The following is a 20,468-nucleotide window of genomic DNA, read 5'->3' on the forward strand; positions in this document are numbered from 1 at the left end:
TTGAAAGGACCGTGTCATTACAAAAGGTCACAGCGTTAACATCCTGCCTGAGTGTCCGTTGTCTTTTTTCTTTCTTCTTTTCCATCCTCTCTGTTTTCCCACAGTTGAAGATTCAGGGTGGCAAGGGCAAAAGAGGAAAGAAAGGGAAGAGTAGGGGATTTCCAACAAAAGTGTGCAAACCTTCTCAGGCTTTTAGCTCATGCTGTCACCCGAAGCAGCAGAAATGAGACAGAAACTCAGAGGGTTAGTGAAGGACGTTTTTGAGGCCGAGTTATTGGAAAAATCAGTTGCTAATCTGGTGATTTCTCCATGAACAAGGCTTTTTGTAAGAGTCTGTTCCCAAAAAAACACTCGTGAAAGTCATGTTAAATTTAGGCAACTGGTGCTTTCACAACTAAGTTGTTTAGTTCAATCAATATTACCAGTGTCGACTAGTTCATTTAGACCGATGCCAGCCAGTCACTGGTGGAGACTAGAGCCAGGGTCAGAGAGGGTCAGGAAGGGTTTTGGTCTAGCTAGTAAACTCGTGAGTCACATAAGACTGTTGTATAAAAGTAATGCAGAGAAACTGCAGGATTGTGAGATTTTTCAGCAATAGCATGCTGGCAAATGTGAATCTGCTGATGGTGAACTGTTACAAAATCATTATTCAAATATGTAGTCTAGCCCGGAAGTATGGTTAATGCGGTAACCATGGTAACACGTATACGTGGCAGCATATGGTAAAGGGGTTTTCCCAAATATACCAAAGACCGGCAGTGACTTAAGTCAGTGTGCTGAGAGTGTATGTCATCAGTTTTTTAACAGATCACCAACTAAAGGTGAGTGAAATTTAACCATCCAGCAGTTATTATTCTATGGTATTCACTGTTTATACATGATGATATAATTATAAATGGGGTCCAGGTGCAGTCTCAGCTAAAAATTGGACAAAATTAATCGTCACTTCAAACGTACAACTTTGTTTTTTTATAAAGAGAGAACAAAAAGGCGACTCGTGAAAGTCAACCACTTGTGCAAAACCACGCTGAAATTATGACAACAGCAGTTGTTGGTAGTTGAGCAAAAGTCTCTTTGTTTAGCTTAAAGATGTCACACCCACTGAGCCGTACTCACCTTCTTTTTGCTTCCACCTAACAGAGTCACCGCCATTTAAGTGTTTAAGAGTATATCCATCACAATATGTTTTTAAAGCCACAAGCAACCATATTTTAATAAAAGTGTGCAGTGCAAAGTTAAGATAATGTTAGCAAGAACTACAAGTTATTAGTTTTTAGGCTCAACAACTTGGATATAGGGAGTGTCTGAGGATAAGAGACAGAGACACATCATATAGCTTATTCATTTCCAGCCTGAAGACAAAGTTGACAGTTGAGCATGTTCAGGTAAAGCGGTAAATCATTTAATTGGATCAGAGATGCTGGTGTTAGCATAGTGTATGGCAGAAAGACACAGAAACAGGCTAACAAAGTATTCATTTCTCTTGTAAAGTTGGGCATTTTGTCACAGGAGATTGGAACCAGCCTTAAGCGGCCATTCAAGGGGCTGCACTTCCACATTGGTTTGTTCCAACACTGTTTTCTGGACTTTTTGGACAACAAGCAAATGCATTTTTCTCAAAATAAGTCATTACGAGGGGTTGATTGTCAAGAAAGCATAGACATGAGTCACTCAATGCATTTCGGCCAACAACCAGTGCTGTTTTTCCTCATGTGAGGCCGGTCTTGTCCGCTCATTTTCATGGCGGTCTCTCTAACCACTCAGCCTTGTAGAGCTCTTGGCAGTACTCCTCACAATACCCATGGATGATACTGGATCAGCAGTACCCATCACCATACACAGTCAAGCGCCCCTTTACTTGTCAGATTGTAAAAGATCAAAAGTCAGAAGAAGCCAAAGAGGGTGAGGGAGACAAAGCGAGAGAGAGAGTGAGAAAAGAAGAGAGTAGGCTTAAAAGGGAGACTACACAGGGAAGAACACACGAACACAGTGTCCTAATTAATGTCTTCTTGCATTAATCCACTCTGAAGCTTCCCATGCTTCTGGGTTTGATCTCAGCAATGTTACTATCAAAGCCTTGTAACACGGTCCTGTAATGTGGGGAAGGTCTCAGTCAGACAGCATTAAGTAACTCATTTGGTATTGTGAAGCCTGTAAGCTGAAGACGGGGTTTTGTGCGATCATCGTCCACACTGATGTGCAATTTCCTAATTATGAAACTGGAATGTAAAGCTTCTCAATCCAATATTTTCATTAACAGAAGATTAATAATGTTCATATTCTGAAGGCTGTTGGATGTATTGACAAATTTACAAAGACTTATTGTCTTTGTACATTTCAGGAGGCTTTCTGGGCACCTTTTAGACTATTTCATTGTTTTGGTTTTACAGATAGAAGATTTTCAATTGTTCCATAATGTTCTCAATTACCAACCATACACAGTACCAAATCCAAGACACATACAAGGATAACAATTAGAATTTGGTAGAAAGTGAGGCTGTTTTCATAAGTAAAAGGTTTTGATCTCCACCTTTTAGCGTGTTATCCATTTTTAGTTGACTCTGCAGCGAGAGTACGCCAACAATGACTTACCCAGTCTACGGGCTACTCTTCAATGAATGCTTCGTAAATGCAGTTTATAGTTTAAAATCCTTCTGCTGAAGTTCTGAATGATCAGGTCCCATCATATCTCAAAAACCTCATATTATACTTAAATGCTCTCGGACGGCAACTTTCTTGTGCCTTCAGCTGTGAGGCGCCTCTTCTGTGGGCTCAACTATCAGTTTGGGAGACAAACATCCTCTCTACATTAGGCCACCGTAATCCATTCCTGAATTTTGCTACCACAGACTGAAGCTGCTTTTCTGCTCTCTCTTCTAATGTGTTTAACTTTTGTCTGTGTTGTTTTGTCTTGCTTTGTGTTTGGCTTGTTTGTTGGTGTTTCTGCCTTCTCTATGCTTCTTATTCCATACTCTTTCAGCCAACCAAGTACTTTCTTCCCAGTGATTTGTCATTTACTGTAGGTTCTCCTTCTAATACTGTGGGGTCCTACCCTACGACAGTAAGCAAGTAGAATTGACTTTTGAGAGAGACCAAAACAAAGCTAAAAGAACAGTGAAGTTCATGGCTGTAGACTTTCATTTGGTGGCCAGATGTTTAGCTTTTCAGAATCCTTACTATTTCAATAAGTAAATAATACTACTACTAATAATAATAATTTAATAATAATAATAATAACAACAATGTGCAATAATCAAATGCTAAATTTACAGTCATAAAAAAATAATAATATGTGCCTGGTGATAATATATCTGTGGAGATTTCCAGCCCTTAAGTGTCTGAAAATCAATTTGTTTAGGTCTAATAATGTGCCAAATCCTAAGAGACGACAGGCGATGAACTCAAGGGATCAATGTGAGCACAGAAAGAAAGGCAGACCTTTGGACTGAATCATTGTTGTTGATTGACAGATGGGGAAAAAAAGCAGCAGGACAAGGGAAACGTCTCCCCTCATGTTGTCTATCGCATTCAGCACAATACAAAGTGCTATGGGATGTTTTTGTTGTAAGGGCCAAAACTAAGTGCATCACAGCCACAACAAAGCATCTGAATGTCAATCTTGGCTTATGAGAAGGGAATCTTATCGAATAAAACCTCTTATCAAATAAAACCTCAAAATGCCATTAGCAAGAGAAAAAAGATGGAGCAAAATGGCAAAAGGATCGTTGCTAATTCAGCAAAAGGGAAATCAATGGCCCTCTTCCTGTCTTTTTTTTCTTTCCCATAACTACCCAGTATCTGTCAGCCCTGTAAAGCATCCCTAACTCTCTGTTTCAGAGGGGGGGCAATTTCAGTGCTACAACTGGCCAGAGCTTCAACCTCAGATGAGAGTTTCCTGGCAAGAAAGTGCCTCAAAAATTATAAATAAGTCACATTTCCTCCATCGGTTCAACTCTAAAAATACTCCCATTTGGCTTCACCTCACATTGCCTCCTCTCTGGGCTCAAGGAGCTATGCAAATACGAGTTCCTCCAGTTTTTACTTTGTTTTCCTCTAACACCCCTCCCACAACCCCCCACAACCCATCCCCTTTCCTCCACATCCCATTGTTCTGACTAGTTCTTCTCCATCTCGTGTAGACTACATGACAGAGCCTCGCCTTCCCTCTTGTTGTTCCTTCTCTCTCCAGGGTAGAGGGAGAAATGATAAAAGCTATTTACAAGTAACTGTAGGCAACAGTAGGAATCCAACACTTGGGAAAAAAGATCTTTTCTCTTTTTTTAAACTTTGTTTTCTTTGATGGCAGAGTCATTTGTGATGCTGCGCGATGAACTGTAGCACTGTGTAGTGCAGTCCTGAGTGACAATTTAAGGGGAGACTGAAGCGCTTTTAGAGACTTTGACTGTGCCATCTTCTGCAGATTGTGCTTGGCTTTTGTGTTCTTGAAACGGAAGCAAGACACTAGTCCTGCTTGGCACGTGCTGAGTGGGAAACAGATAATGCCTCAGTACATAAGAAACATGCTGCAACTATTTAGAAGGCTTCTGAAGCTTTCACTGTACAAAACAAGAGGACAACCCCCCCCCTCCCCCCCCCCCCCATCAAACATGGATACTGTTTTCTGGGCTAAAGCTGATTGACCAGTTTCTAAAGATTTCACCTTTATGTCTAAATCTGGTTGAGAGTAAAATGCAATATTTTCAGGATATTAAAAGAGAGTCAATTCAGTATAATTTCAACCATTCACTAACATCACCCTCTGTGCATTCCTCTTGATTACAGGTGTAAAAATGTCTACATTAGTAACATTATCACAGCAGTTTGTAAAAACCTGTTCATGCTATTTATCTACTTTCATACACATTTTGTACTCATTATGTGTTGCATGGGGATCTTTTCTCAACCTTTTGTTCTTGCGTGTTAGGTTAGCTGGTTAGCACCATTTCTTTAGAGCTGGACAGTTTGGGGTCTAAATCTGCTGGACATCTGACATGTTTGCAAAAGTATCGAGGAAAAAAAAGTGTCCTTTCACTTTTCAAGCAAACGTAGGCGTTCAGGGATCCAGTGAAGTCATCCTTAGCGTCTTTGCAGTGCGTTATTGCTGGGTTGGTAGCTGTGTGCTTGTGTTCTGGTATTAGCTATAAATCCATCAGCTTGTGGTCCATTTCTGAGCGCTATTACAAGGCCTGGAGAAATATGACTGTTATACACGTTGAGATTTATAAAGCCCAACAAAGACGTCCATGTCGGTGCCACTGGAAACACTGGCACGACAGCCGTGATGAATCTCACTCTTTCTCTCTGTTTCCATCTTGTATGCTGATCATCCTTTTTCTATTCAGCCGACTTTAATTGCACGCTCTCTTTTTTCTCCGGACTCTACTTGCCATGCATTACCCGCTGCCCCCCCCACCACCCAAACCCCTTTTATGCGAACAATCTCCAACCCGGCCACCCCTGTTTCCTCTTTCTGCCTTGATTGATTCTCACCTTTTCATTCTTGCCGTTCACCTCATTAACAGAGCCCCGTCTGCAGCTGGTTCCTTTTTTTGCCTCCCACTCCTTCCTACGTCGGAACCCCCGTGCCCCTCCTCACTTCCTGTCCTGTCGTCTCTGAAGCAACGGTCAACTCCGATTCTGCCAAACCCCTTCGATGTGCTGTAATTAGTACAGAGAATAATGGAGTAATAGAGAGGGATCTTCATTAGGCAAGGTGGAATAAGAGAGCGCCACTGCCATCCATCTGTCCATCTATCCATCCATCCATCCATTCTTGAGTTTAATCAGTGGAACACAATGAAATGTCACCTATTCCCAGATGAAGCCACTGGAGAGAGGCAGTGGTGCTGGCACAAAGCATTTGGGACACGGTGGCATCTGTAGTACTGGCCCTTTAAGGCCTCTCACTCCCTGGTTGTTGCTAATTTGGCCTCCCTAGGAATCAGGTTATAAGAATATTTATTCATGTTAATGTACAGAGGTTTACCAAACATGCTGTCCTTTATTAGTTTTCCTTCTGAAGAATCTTTGCTTTGTGTGTATACATGTCCATGTGCATGTCTGGTCCTTGCTTAGGGATGCTCACTGATATCAATAAGTGTGTTATTTAAACACTTTGTACACTATCAGGTACTAGTACTACAATGGAGGTTTTCCATTATCTGTTTCTAAACAGTTGAGATCCTGTGTAAAATGTTAATATAAACTGAATGCAGTGATTTGCAAATCTCATAAAGCTGTTTGTTATTCACAAACATTTTTTTTTAATGTTGAAACTGAGACATTTGACTATTTCATGAAATAGTAAAGCTATATCATATAGAATGGCCACACACTAGGCATTCACTACAGATAAATAATTATCACCTAAAATTAGAATAAAGAATCAGTGATGCACAAGAACTACACATTCTTCACACTGACATGGTTAGAAAGTCTATTTGTTATTTAAACAGCTTTATTTTAAACCCTGGCTCGTTGAGGACCTGTGAGACTGTACCTGACCACTTACTTAGGTTTGCCAAAAATCCACAACGTAATCCACAATATTTACCAATGAGATACACAAACCTCTGCGCAGTAATCACTGCTATTGATCCGTGCATTGTAACAGATCCATTAAAGTGATTTTGCCCTACTCGGTCATAGAAATTTAAACTAATGCTCCTTTCACATGCATAGCTGGAAAATGTGATCACATATGCACTGATATGGTTAGGAGATTTGTTTGTTATTTAGACAGCTTTATTCACTTCTGTAGGTCTGCACCCAGGGTTTTGTCCTCTTTACTGTGAAGAGGTTAGTACTCAGTGAAATCTTAACTTTTTTGTAATTTCCCAGATGTAGTCTTCTTCTTTTGGGTGACCACCAGAGTGAATCGTCTGCATTTGTTTGGCATTGGCCATTCAAACGTGTGTGATCATTTAAACACATGAAACAAAAACAATCATAAAATGAGCGGTAAATCAAATTTGTACTACAAATTTATCTAATGTAGCAAAAAAGGTCAATAACTGGACTACCATACGACACTTAACCCCGACCTTCCTGTTTCATTCAGTAAAAAAAGACCAAATTACACATCTTTTATTTTTATCTGCTGACATTTTTACATCTGGAGGAATTTAAAAAAGTTGAGCAGCTTTAACAACTTTTTAATTTCATTGGATCAAAACAGTTACCTCGTCTGCAAATTAATCAATCAATGGAAACAGCTTTATTTAATAGGGTGGTCAACAAGGAATTAAAACTCTCAATTGAAACTCACAGCAGATATGAACACAACAAAATTATACCCATTTTGATTATAGTAGCAAGAGCCAACATTGTACTTTTGGCCATTTGCAAAGCTTGGAAAGCCAAGTTATGGTTTGTAGCTATATATTGTTATTGTATTTTATTGTTTTTGACCACTGGTGCACAAAATCCTGTGCACGGGTGTTGTTGTTGTTTTTTTTTTGTTTTTTTTGTTTTTTTTTGGGGGGGGGGTTACAGTTAGTTTTACAGTTCACATAATTTGCTATTATAATTTTTCAAATAAGCAATAAGTTGCAGTTTAAAATCCATCCGTAGTTCCCGTTCAATTTGTTTCCATAGCACAAAGCAAAAGATAAACCTCTCTTGCAACTGTAGCTCGGTTAGCAAGATGGGAAACAGAACACTTATATCTCAGAAGTCTTTGAGTCTTTGAGTTATTTGACTTACTTTGAGTAAGTCTTTGAATTATTATGAACTTGTGAGTGACAGAAACATCACAATGGAATGCTAATTGTTCCCCAGTGATCACAAGAGCCTGTCAGCTGTTAAGAGCTCTACTTTAAATTTGAATAAGTCTTCGCTAGTTTTTTTTTTTTTTTATAATCTATTTTAAATCATGCTTTTTATTGTTTTTGTTTTTTGCAATGCAATGTCTACTTTTTAGCTCAGCTAAAGAAGCACTTTGTCCATTTTTTTGTAGGGTCTTTGTAAAGAGTGACCTAAAAACTGTGGAGCCATGGGCTGCGGGTTACGCAAGATGAAACCAGTTTCAGAGGAGAACAGTCCAGGGAAGATTTACTCCACCCTGAAGAGGCCACAGGTGGAGACCAAGGTGGGCATGGCCTACACATACCGCTACCTGGACTTCCTCATCGGCAAAGACGGTAAGACGGACAACCTTCTTTTAAATGTGTTCAAAGAAACCTTCGATCCTTTTAATTTCAGAAACCACAGCTAGAGTGCAACCCACAATATTTACCACTGAGGTACACAAATCTCTGTGCAACAATCACTGCTATTGATCAGTGTATTGTAACTGATATGTTAATGTTTTTTTTGTGCTGCTGGGCCATAACAATCTAATCTTTCACATGCACAGCTGAAATTATATGACTAGCTCAAGGCTTTTGCTGCATCATATCTCTGCATAGTAAGGGATCAGCGTGCCTCACACGTTTTCCAAGGGATTACCTGCAACAAAATACACCATTCTGTGCTCTATGTGTGATTTTCTTTACCTCCAGTACAATTAATCTGTCTAGTCCCCTTCTAAAAATAGTACAATATCAAACAGCCAGTAATAAATAAAATATATTAAGGCACAGAAGAAATCTATCACTCGTGGAATAAAAGCTGTAATTTTCATCAGCATTTTCTTGTAATGACAGTGTTAATTAGTGCTTGTTCCCTGTATAGCAACATCCATTATAATTTCTTTTCTGACAATTAGTCAGTCATGCTTTCACGTCATGCTAATGATATAGAACTTTCCAGACCAATCCATGTCAAACTTCCTGCTGGCGACCATCAATTATGGGAGGTAGGGTCCAAGCTGCTAGCAGGGGATGCAAACAAAGTAAAAGGTGGCCTGCTGCGGTGATGGACTTTTTTGTTCAAGGTCACAAAGCTGTTTCTCTTCAGCTAGTTTTACTGTGATTTTACAATGATTCAGCTGCCCTGAATGTCTGTGCTCTCCGACCTGCCTGGTGGGCTGGAAAGAAAGTGGACATGCTAACGATGAAGATTACGCCTAAAGTCAAACTGAGACTGCTTGAGCCATGGAAAGAAATATGGAAATGATTCATTTGTTTTTACAGGGTAGAATCCATATACTGATGCCCACATATTCACATAGATTCAGGCAGAAATCCCCCTGCCTCTACTTCCTGTCCTAAATGAAGGTTGGTGCTGTTTCCTGAGATGCAGAGACCAAACTTCATGGTTTGGCTATTACATTGTATGTTTTGTAATGCATGTGAGGAGCACACATCTTCACTTTTGTTATGGCACGAAACGTCTACTAATAAGATGATTTGTGTGAAAACTGCTTGGATTTCAAGTAAGCGGCACAGAATTCTAGGTACAGTATTTTAAATTGAACTAGTTTTAAGCAATGAGATTACACCAGCTGCAGCTGTGGTGAGAGTACTCACACCACATCCATCTTTGACCTATCTGGTTTAACTTAACCTAAGTTAAATCAGATAAAGATAAACATTATAGGGAGTCTAAAGTGCAGGGAATGACGGCACAGGTGTCAGACTAAACCGGTCTTTAAAGTGTGTTAACAGAATCTGTCCACAGGCAGGCAGAAGGACAGAAGGACACATAGACACAATGCCACTACACTCCAAACTGCCTCTGTGGTAGTTCCCACTGCAGCAGGTGTCTCCTGAGCTGCATTTTGCTGGCATGAATCACACAGACTCACGAGATAAAGAAAATATGTGCTTAGTTACGGTGGCTGCTAAAAAACTCATTTTTACACACTTTGTTCTTCTGTTTGCGTGCTTGGTGCAAACACGTAGGCACACACACACACACACACACACACACACAATGCATATATAAATACATATATTGATATATATGTTATGGTCATCTGAGGAGACAGCATTAGTAGTCTGCACGCACACGGACAAGATTTTGGTCCTAATTAAGTGTGCAATACTAATCAAAGCATGCTAACATAACCATTATTCTTCATGCTGTTGTTACAGGAAAGTAATTTTGCTAATGCCCCCCAAAAGCAGAGCTCCCTCCTCTTTTTCAACTGCAAGGCGTACTTTTCATTTTTCAAAGACTCAGCTTTGCTTCCAGTTCACTCCCATGACATTTTGCAGCTTGCCCGCAGAATCAAAACAAAGAAACCGCACTGAAGCATACACACACCTCGGGCCGTTTAGAAGACTAATCCCACATTATTATTAGGCTATTAGTCATAACCTGGATGATACTTTTAAAAACAGATAAAACATAGGCAAATGGGTATTGTGCTTTCAATGATTAGAATCCAACTGTCAGACTCTGTGTAAACACACTCAGCTCACTGGTTTCTGTGTTGCTGGAAAAGACATTCATTTACAAAGTGTAAACTTACCTGCCGACCTGTAGCTACTGAATAGACAGACGCTGACTCCAGCATTCAGGTGAAGGTTAATTTAACATTATATCTAGAATTGGGATTAGAATAAGGTCACACGCATAATGGAGGTCATAAAGGTTAAGGTGAGCTAATGGGGAATGAATGTGCGCAGGGACAAGGCTGTGCGTTAGTGTGTATGTGTATGTACTAGGCCAGCGGAGAGTCAGGGTGCTATATATAGCTATCACTCTGTTATTTCTGCCCCTGACAGTTATAGCTAAAATGATTGCGGGAGGTGAGTTTTGGTGGGGTGGCGGTTGTTGCAGTGGAGGCGGGGGGATGGTACGGGAAGCAGGGAGATGTAGTGTGCAACGTGTTCGTCCTGGCAGTTGATTAGTCTCCATTAGTTTGTCAGGCGGACTGGACTGGATGGATGAAGGAGCCGGGGAATGTGGGCGTCCGGGGGGCAGGGAGGCTTTCTATCCTCCGTCATATGGGACCTGACATGAGGGTGGGGCTTGAAGGGGTAGCGGGAGGTGGATGGGTGCCTCCCTTTTGTTGAACTGCGTGCGTTTGTCATTGGTTCATGGCCACATTATTATCTTCAAGTATGCTCTTTAATGATGGGGGTTGGTACTTACTGTAATCAGTTTTGTCTTGCCTTATCGCTCTGTCACTGTCAGTGCGCCTCTGTCTATGTTTCTGCCTTTGTTCATCTCTTAAAATATATGTGTGTGTGTGTGTGTGTGTGTGTGTGTGTGTGTGTGTGTGTGTGTGTGTGTGTGTGTGTGTCTGCCGAGTTGAGCTAGGAACACATTGCATTTGAGAAATAATCCTGGGAGCACGGTCGAGTGTCTGAATCACTTCATGCATCAGCAGATTTTCAGGCTGAAGGGTTAGTGTGTTACTCATGGCTGTAATTACCTTGTAGCATGTATGTAAGTGTAGGCAATGATTCATGTGTCTGGCCTTTTCTCCAGGAAACCTGTAAAATATTTAAGGCAGAGTCAAAGATTATGAATATGAAAATAGTCTGTGGTAGAGCTGTAGGGCAGGGACATAACTATGGATACTTACATTGTCAGCGCCAACAGAACATTTGTTACACTACATCTTTAGGTAATTACACATACTTTTCTTAATTAATCACTTATGACTCTTAAAATTAACTGTCTTTACTGCTCTTAAAAGGTACCCTGTGGAGTTTTCTGATGTGGGTTTCATTCCAACCCAGTATTGTACCAAAGCATGTACCAGCCCCGCCGGTCCTGCAAGGCATGCTGTAGTCTTTTTCACATGTGAATGTCTGGTGAGTCAGGTTCAAACCACGGCTAAAGAGCAGATAGTATGAAAGGAAAACGTCTGTTTGTTTTGGGCAGCGGCTACAACGTGCAGGGGCGGGACACATTGGGCCCACTATGAATTCTCTAGACAATTACCTCGTCTGCATTTTGCACATACTTTCACTTTTTATACAATTACTGGTGAATTACTGTTTTACCGTAACTCCTTATGCTGACCATAATTCTTGGTTTGTGTAATGTATTGATTTGTGAAGCCAGCAACAAATTAAAAAGAAAAAACAATCCATCATCTCAGACTATGTGGAGATCAAACCGTCAACCCTCCAATTAGTGGACAACCCGACCTTCCACCTGAGCCACAGACACACAGACAACAATCTTGTGTTGCAAATATATCTCTTGTGCAGTAAAAGCACTGATTATGTTTTTTTCATGAAACACTTTAAAACATTGGTTTACGATCGCCGGCTTGTCGGTTTCTCTTCCATGGTTTTGTTGTCTCGTTCCGGCGTTCGGTAGCATGTGACTGCCACTTGTTAATCAGCAGAAGAGTGAGACCATTACAATCAATGTGCACCGCATCTGCTGGATACTCACGCACAAACAAAAGAGATAAACGTTGACTTCAGTGTTACAAGTGGCCAAAACACTTGAACTCATAAGCCAGGGTTGTCAAACTCAAATACACAGTGGGCCAAAATTCAAATCTGGAACAAAGTCGCGGGCTAACATTAATATTTATTGAAAAAAAAATCTTCCTCCAGATATGAGAATGAAGCTTTTCTTATGGACTCGAACACGTTTTGCTGAAAAACTGAATATGGAACAAGCAAAGCTTTATACTAAACAATATATATATTAGCTGTATAATACCAGTAGGCCAGCTCTAATAGTCATTTGGTATGGCTTTGCGGGCCAAATGTAATTAGGCTGCGGGCCAAATTTGGCCAGAGTTTGACACCTATGTCATAAGCGATTAAAGCCGCAACTGTGCTGCACTGCTCTTTTAAAATAGAACAAAAAACCACCAACGTGTTTAACCAGGAGTCATTTATTATTTCCTGTTTGACCTCAGTTCACCTTCTTTGTCGCAGTACCTTACTGTGATCGTTTTTAAAGCAGCAGAATCAAGAATCCCGAGAAGTGCGTGCCATTTTTACCTCCCTTTCAGCTCAGTGTTACTGTAACTTTTAAGTGGCACCCTATAATGATCCCCCTGTGAGCGTTCCTCTTGTTATCTTTTGATGTCGGAAGCCGAAACTTTAAACTCAGAGTCAAATTCAGATCGTGCTAGCCTTTGCTTATCTGCTTTATCTCCAGCTGTGGTGTTCTTTTACTGTCACAGTTTACATAAAAGCTGATTTATATGTACTGTGATTTCATTAAATATGGCCTATCATTGTGTTTCACAGCTCTACAGTTTTATCCTACTAGAGTAGCTTTGCATTAACAACATGCACCTTGTTTACCCATTAGAACTAAAACAGCTGTCTGAAACAAGTTGTTTTACTTTTGCTTCCTCCTCATATGGGCCGCGTTGCTTCTGATTGGTTGCCCCTCATAAACAACATGTTTGAATAGTAGGTAGTTGGTGGTTCAGTGCCCACAGGCTGTATACACACAGAGACAACGGGAAGAAAAACTGTGCATTCACCGTTGTAACAGTGTACTTATAACTGCAGCACAGGCCTCAGGCTGCTCTTAAAAGCTGTTTCAGTCAGTTTTTTCTACTCTTGGCGCTCAGTGACATCATTGAGAGTAGATATCTTTAATATGGTCATCCTACAGTACTGGCGTGTAAGCATCACCCACCACATGTTATAACATTTTGCTTGTGAGGGGAGAGCACTACAAAACACTGTGAAAGTCAAGTGGTGATTCAGAAACCATTATCACTGTCTGTGTGAACAAATCTGACATAAGACAAAACCTTTCTTGTGGAATAAATGTGGCAAAGACATCGGCCTCTGTGTCGCTTTTATTTTAACCTCTCTCTTCTCGAGTAAGGCCATATGCTCTCATGATGTTGAGTTTGCATTACTATGACTACTGCTCTGTGAATAATGTTTATAGTAATTGCTTGCCACGGTGTTAGATCATAGTTTTCTGCAACTCCCGCCCCAATGGCCCCTCAGGCTACTAACTGGCTACCAAATGTATGAAAATAACACCTTCTACTGCAGAAAAACGGTGATGAAAGAAAGAGTAAATCAGTGGAAAGCTCTACGTAATAAAAGCTCAGCACTAAACAGGAGCGTGATGAGTTGCTGCTGCTGCCTCATGTTTCTTTATCATTTTAAAGCATGCATTCAGCTTCACGGTCACTCTGCTGATAGCATTCAATCGCCTCTGAAAGACCTGGCAACAAAACAAAAACAGAGAGTCTGTTTGATATTGAGATCATGACCCCACGGGGAACTGAGAGAAAGCTCGCGTTAGATGGTGTGGAAAGGAGCCATTTGACTGTGAATACAAGCGAACACACTCAGGGATGCGTGGCACGAATCTTATTTCCCAAAATGTGATTTTTGAAATGTTAAAAACATCAGGAGGAATGAAAGATTGAAAACATGCTCAATATGTTGCAGCTTTGTGGCATGTGGTCGGGAAATACTGGAGAAATAAAGATGTCGTCCTTGAAATCAAAACTGGTGAACAGGCATAAGACCATAACACGCACACACACACACGCACACACACACAAAGGACTAGACACACCGTTTGATATCATCTCGGGAATGAGACACATCATTTATATGCAAAACCCCTGGAGCCCTGAGTCCCCTTGTTAATATGAGCTGTAGCTGTGGCGGCAGGTGAGTGACACACAGGAGTAGCTCCCTCCCGTCACTCCACTCAGATATAAGACAGAGCTGTGGGAGAGGTCAGCAGGAACGCTGCATGCCGGAGTGGCTTTCCGAGGGGAGATTAGTCCTTGGATGGCGGGGGAGCCTGGATTTATCCCCTGGCTCCCCAGCTTGAGAGGTGGAATTGAATCGCAGCTATTGGAGGGGAGAATGACATTGAAGACAGAATTCACGGTCATCTGGTTTTTACATTATATTTCCATTATATTCCCAGTGCTCAGAGTGTGGCTGTACAACTGAAATCCAAATTGTAAATTAGATGCAGCCCAAAGTGAATTGAATCGGAAATGTATTTCTGATGGTCTGAGAAATCAAAAGGGGCAAGTGGTGATTATGTTAGGAAAATAGTGAATTTATAATCTGGACCTCCTTAAGAACAGTTCGTCTATCTCACACTGAGAGCTCCTGATGAAGGTATTCAGCGTGATTAGTGGAAAATTGTGGAATCTTCCATGAACCGCCGGCCAAACCAGCAGTGCAAATTCAGGCTTGTGTCACAGCGTCTTCTCTCTTCCTCCATCCATAGTAAGTGGCACACTTAGTGGGTGCTGCTTGTATTGTTTCGAGCCACTCAGGCAGCAAAATGCCAAGCCATCGTTTGCTGAGACAAAGATGTCAGAGCAGCATTTTAGGCGCGTGTGACAGAGCCGGAGCTCAGCAGGTTCCATTCGTTAAGCTTCAAACAGCTGCAACTGCTGACAAAGTTTTCAGCAACAGGAAACGCAGATTTCTGCCTGGTTCCTTCCTCTTTCTTCCCCCACCCCTCGCCCTCCCTCCCTGCTCAGCAGTATGTTTAAGATTAGCTTTTCTGGTAATGCTGCATACTCTGTGCAGGCTGCTACGTGTGTTTGAAGGCTTTGTTGTAGTTAACCCAGATCAGCTTCAGGTACATGATGTGTGTGTCTTTTATTTCTCTCCCTCTGCACACACATACACACATTATATATATATATATACATATATATATATATATATATATATATATATATATATATATATATATATATATATATATATATATATATATATATATATATTAGGGGTGCAACGATACACAAAATTCACGGTTCGGTTCGATACTTTGGTGTCACGGTTCGATATTTTTTCGATACAAAAAAATGTTCATGCCTTTTTAATTTGTCATTTATTAAAATTATAAATATATATTTTAACTCAAAAGTACAGTTTTTAAATTTAACCCTAACCCTTGTGCGCGTTTTTTATTTTGACAGCGAATGCGCACCTGCGGACCACTTATGTGCAGCCCTGGTTATTTAGCTCGTCATATTGCAGCCACAGAAATTATTTTGTCCATGAAACCATAAAGCTGCACTTTCTTTTTGCCTTATAGTCTCATTTGTCATAACTTCTCCGTTTTGTGGTAAGCTTTTCTTTGGCTGTCACTTCTTCACCCCGACCTGTCTTATTTGGCTCAGAACTAAAATATATATACTGCTACTTTTACACACGGACTCACATAAGCTCAGCGATTCTCTGCGCGATCAACCTCTCACATGTTTAAGCTTGCTGCGGGAGATTTCACTTGTCATGTTTGCATAGTAAGCTAACAATTAATAAGACGATGTCAGAGGAATTGGTGCACAAATTATCATCACTCACAGATCAGTGCTGTCATTGCAAAGTGAAAGCAAAAAAACAAGCGCAAATTCAAACGCGACTTCAATATGTCACATATTGACAGTGGCTCACCGATGCCAATGACATAATTACCCAGCTACATTTCTGAAAGAATGCAAAAGCATTGACATATATTTTTCCTACAATAGCCCGACGGGCAGGGAAGAGATAGATTTTTGTAGCCTGACTGGAAAGATCGCTAGCTCCAGGACGTCAGGCTAGCGATTTTGCAAGCCCTGTATCTGATTGAGGAATCACTCATCTTTGGAAAAGAGAGTTTATTACAGAAAAATGTCTCTTTCCAAAATAAAAGCTATACTATCCGCTTCTTCTGGGCTATATTCTCAGCAGCATAAGGAGAATCACGTGCTAACAGCTGTCTAAATGACTCCGCTAAAGTTAGTAGCATGCTTGTTGTTTTTGTCTTTGCACTAGGATGATGTCGGCGTAAATGTGCAGTCATATTTGTTATGTTCCCACTAGTGCTTTCAGGTTAATCTCGTTGAAATGACCTTAACGCCACAACACGGCAAATCTCCGTTAACGAGCTACCGCCGATCGCCCCGTGCATGGGGCTAGACGGCCAACACGTTAACGAGCTAACTGCGCTAACACACTAGTTCACACCAATGTAATTAAGCATTGCATGGCACATCCAACATACTGTTTTACTTTAGTCCATGACTCGCTTACCTTCAGGGTCATACGTCACATGAAAACCAAAATAATTCCAAACGCCAGATCTGAATGAGAGTGGGGGAGGTCCATCTTGCAAGGAGAGCTTAACTTCTGTCTCGCTAGCTTGCCCTGCGCTCTTCCTCCTGACTATGCTGTCTGTGTTGAGCGCTCAGTGGATCTGCGCTTGACAGTGCAGCCTAGGCGGAGTAGTCGAACGCAGATTCACTGAGCGCTCAACACAGACAGCATCGTCAGAAGGAAAGTTGATAAAATAAATTACAAATGTTGTATTGTTCGATACATATGCGTACCGAACCGAAAGCACTGTATCGAACGGTTCAATATCGATACGAATATCGTTGCACCCCTAATATATATATATATATGAACTCTGCCTCCTGACATCTGACCCACGTTAAACTCATGGACTGAACATACACACACCCACAATGGACAACTGTACCCTCAAACACAATAATAACATGGACTGAACCACCACTCACAACCACTAGCACTTTATATAGCCTCTGTAGAAACTATCTACACCCTCACTTATCTTAACTGCACTACTGTATAGCTCTGTGTAAATAATCATTCTGTACATTCGATAATCTTTAATCCTACAACTGTTTACAACTTGCATAGTTCCCATTTCTGTATAGCTGTATATCCCAGATTCTGTAAAGTTATTTATTTCATATTCTGTATAGTTTTTCATATTTATATCCTGTTCATATCCTGTACATAGCTTGTACTCACTACAGCCTGTACATACTTATAGTTATAGAATATTCACAACATACTTCATACCGTGTACATTATAACATACCATAATAGACCCATTTCTGTAATATACTCACATATCTATATTATTGCTAATATATATTGTAATATATCTATATCACTAAAGCACTTCTGGATGGATGCAAACTGCATTTCGTTGCCCTGTACCTGTGCATGTGCAATGACAATAAAGTTGAATTCTATTCTATTCTATTCTATTCTATATATATATATACAAAATATTCTGCACCTGTTTTGAATCAGATTTTTCGAGCCTGCTCACTGAGTGTGTTACAGGTTTCTCAGCTGGCAGTTCTTATTGTGGGAGATGGGAGGGTAGCGAATAAAATGGGAGGTCAGAGGGCCAGAGAATAACAGAAAAAACTAAATGGAAGCAGGTGTACCATGGCAAGTGAGATTTAGAGAGGCATTTTAAAGTTTAAAAAAGCTGCAGAGGCATCTGGATTTTTTTAAATCTAAAAATCCCAGAAGATTTATGAGATTCCAGTCATAACTGCGCTTTCTAAAAGGCCTTGTTATCAAGACTTTTCCCAGTGCTATGGCAAAATAACATATCCTGGGGCTCTTTGGGTTTTATTTTTGAGATATTAATTCTGCATGTGGGTGGGGAACCTGTGTGCGTCATCAGATGAGCAAGTGACTGTGAGCGTCTTGAAAAGAGAGGAAATGAGGGGAAGAGATAGAATCTGAGATAGGGACTGTGGGTGGTGTTTGAGGCTCCTATATGTATGTTTTTGTACATATACACATGTTGTTGGGTGACATATCTGTTCAGAGCCTCTGTGTCTTGGTCCACGTCGGGTTGTCTCGCATTTAGCTGTGTTTGCACGCGGCACAGTTTTGTCGAGGCTTCCTGTTTATTGCTTCTTCTAACGCGGCCTCTGCTGTTTTCCTGCCTGCCTGACAGACAATACGCCCGAGCGCCCCCTCAAAGCTTTATTGGCTCTTATTGCCCTCTCTCTCAGATCCAATATGCCAGTATTGATTGTGTTGAAATGCAATCAGGGTCTCCACAGCAGAGGAGCAAACAATCTAAATTTAACAAAACACCTCCACTGGTCTCTGGCCTGGCCCTGGTAGCACCTCCCGAAGAGGAACAAATGTATTTATGTGTGTGAAAAAAAATAAAAAGAGGCTCTTTCATGCAGCTACAGCTATTGTTAGACAGTGAGGAGCCTTTGAAGCCACACAAGCAGAATGTACAGGAAGTGACCTTAGCCTTGACCTCAGTTCCTGCCTACTTGCAACAACAGAGCGTTGCCCAGGCCAAACATGTTGTTATTCTCTCAGATCTCAGATGATAGCTATTGTATAGATGCTTAGACAAATTAGACAAGTTATCATTGTGAAAAAGTAAAGATATTGGCACTAATGATCTGAAATAAAAAAGGTTGATTTTATCTTAAGGAATGCTTATGCATTTCTCCAGTGGCTGCGAGATGATTTAATGAGCTCAAGAGGTCGGACAATTTTCTCAGCTCATGAAGGAGTCACATGATCTCTCAGCCAAAGTGAAAACAAACAATCATCAAAATCTGAGTGATGATTTTTCTTCCAGCAGCGAGTATTTGCTCAGTGACATTACAAAGCACGGTCTCACCATTTCCGTTCTTTTTCTTAGGAAAGTGAAAATGCTGCAAACACTGTGAATCACTATGATTTTTCAGCTTTATATTGAAAATCTCAGCTTTCTTCCAGCTGACATAGAAACAGTTTCAAACTTGCTTTCAGTTCAACACTGTGTCCTTCACATCAGCTTGGAATGGCTTCAGCTTTAAATAAAGTGTTGAACATTTGTTATTTTCTGTTTAATGCCATGAATGTATTTTGGAAAACAAGCAGCTAACCGAAATTCCGATTTTGAAACAAAAATTACTTATGACATTGACGGGAGCCAGCCTGCTTTTCACTGCCATCAATCACTGTATTAGAAAAGGTGTCATTTTCTGGTAGCACTTATCTGAAAATGAAATGAAAGTCTTCAGTTTTGTGATAATAGACACTGACAGGAAAACAAAGGTTGTTTTTTTCCTTCTTAGATGAGGTGTAGGTGCTGGAGCTTTTCCATCAAAAATGGAGACAGCAACACAGCACAGCGTATGTCTGGTGTTTGCTTTGGCATCAAGATAAAATTGCAATTAAGAAGCACCTTCACTTCTTGATGTCTTCAAGAGTACAGAGACTCAAAACAGCCAAATAAAGGTAAATAAACCAATGACTCTAAAAGCATATGTCAATAAAAACAGAAAACAAGAAATAAAGAGGGAAATTATACGACTAAAAAAGAGTAATACAAAGAAAAGAAACCATAAATAAGCATTTATTTTCATATTTTGGCATTTTGGCACAGTAGTTTATGTAGTGATGAATATATTTATTTCTAAATGTATTTTTCATTTTGGTAGTTGTGGCCCTCCATAGAAACAGACATTCATTAATGTACTTAACGACTGTCTGCTGGACGTAGCACAATACTCGTCCCCTCAATCCAACTTCTGGGCTTGGTTTGTGTGAGTGCTGAATCACCCGCATGGATGAAAGACAATGATTTTGACATATCCCGACAGTTCCACTGTAAATGGTTGTGGAAGTCTGTCTCCTTCTGCCAGATGTTTTCCCACTCCCATTAACCAACTTCAGCTAAAACATCCGTATCTTCTGAAGTCGTCTTGACCCTTCCCAGCGGACGTGTTAGGATTTGGAAAGCAAACGTTTTTCAAAAGCTTGTTTGAAGTTTTTACTCGTTAGAAAGAATTGGCAGAAGCAGTGCATGTTTCTGTAGCACCGCCCCTCTGCGAGACAGTTTACTCTGAAATCAGTTCTCCAGTAAGGCCT

General features: G+C 40.6%; 1 protein-coding gene across 2 annotated transcripts in view; it reads left to right on the forward strand.

The window, feature by feature from the left end:
* rftn1b (raftlin, lipid raft linker 1b) overlaps positions 1-20,468 on the forward strand; it is a 125,397-nt gene that overhangs the window by 10,548 nt on the left and 94,381 nt on the right. Inside the window, exon 2 of one of the 2 annotated variants that reach the window (XM_026185312.2) lies at positions 7,958-8,141. In XM_026185312.2, the coding sequence (XP_026041097.2) occupies positions 7,994-8,141 (148 nt within the window). In that variant the 5' untranslated portion in view covers positions 7,958-7,993. Of the gene's footprint in view, positions 1-7,852; positions 8,142-20,468 lie in introns of those variants that run through there. The other variant, XM_080308165.1, reaches the window with a different exon arrangement.

Source organism: Astatotilapia calliptera, chromosome 11, assembly GCF_964374335.1.
Source record: "Astatotilapia calliptera chromosome 11, fAstCal68.1, whole genome shotgun sequence".
NCBI classification, from domain to species: domain Eukaryota; kingdom Metazoa; phylum Chordata; class Actinopteri; order Cichliformes; family Cichlidae; genus Astatotilapia; species Astatotilapia calliptera.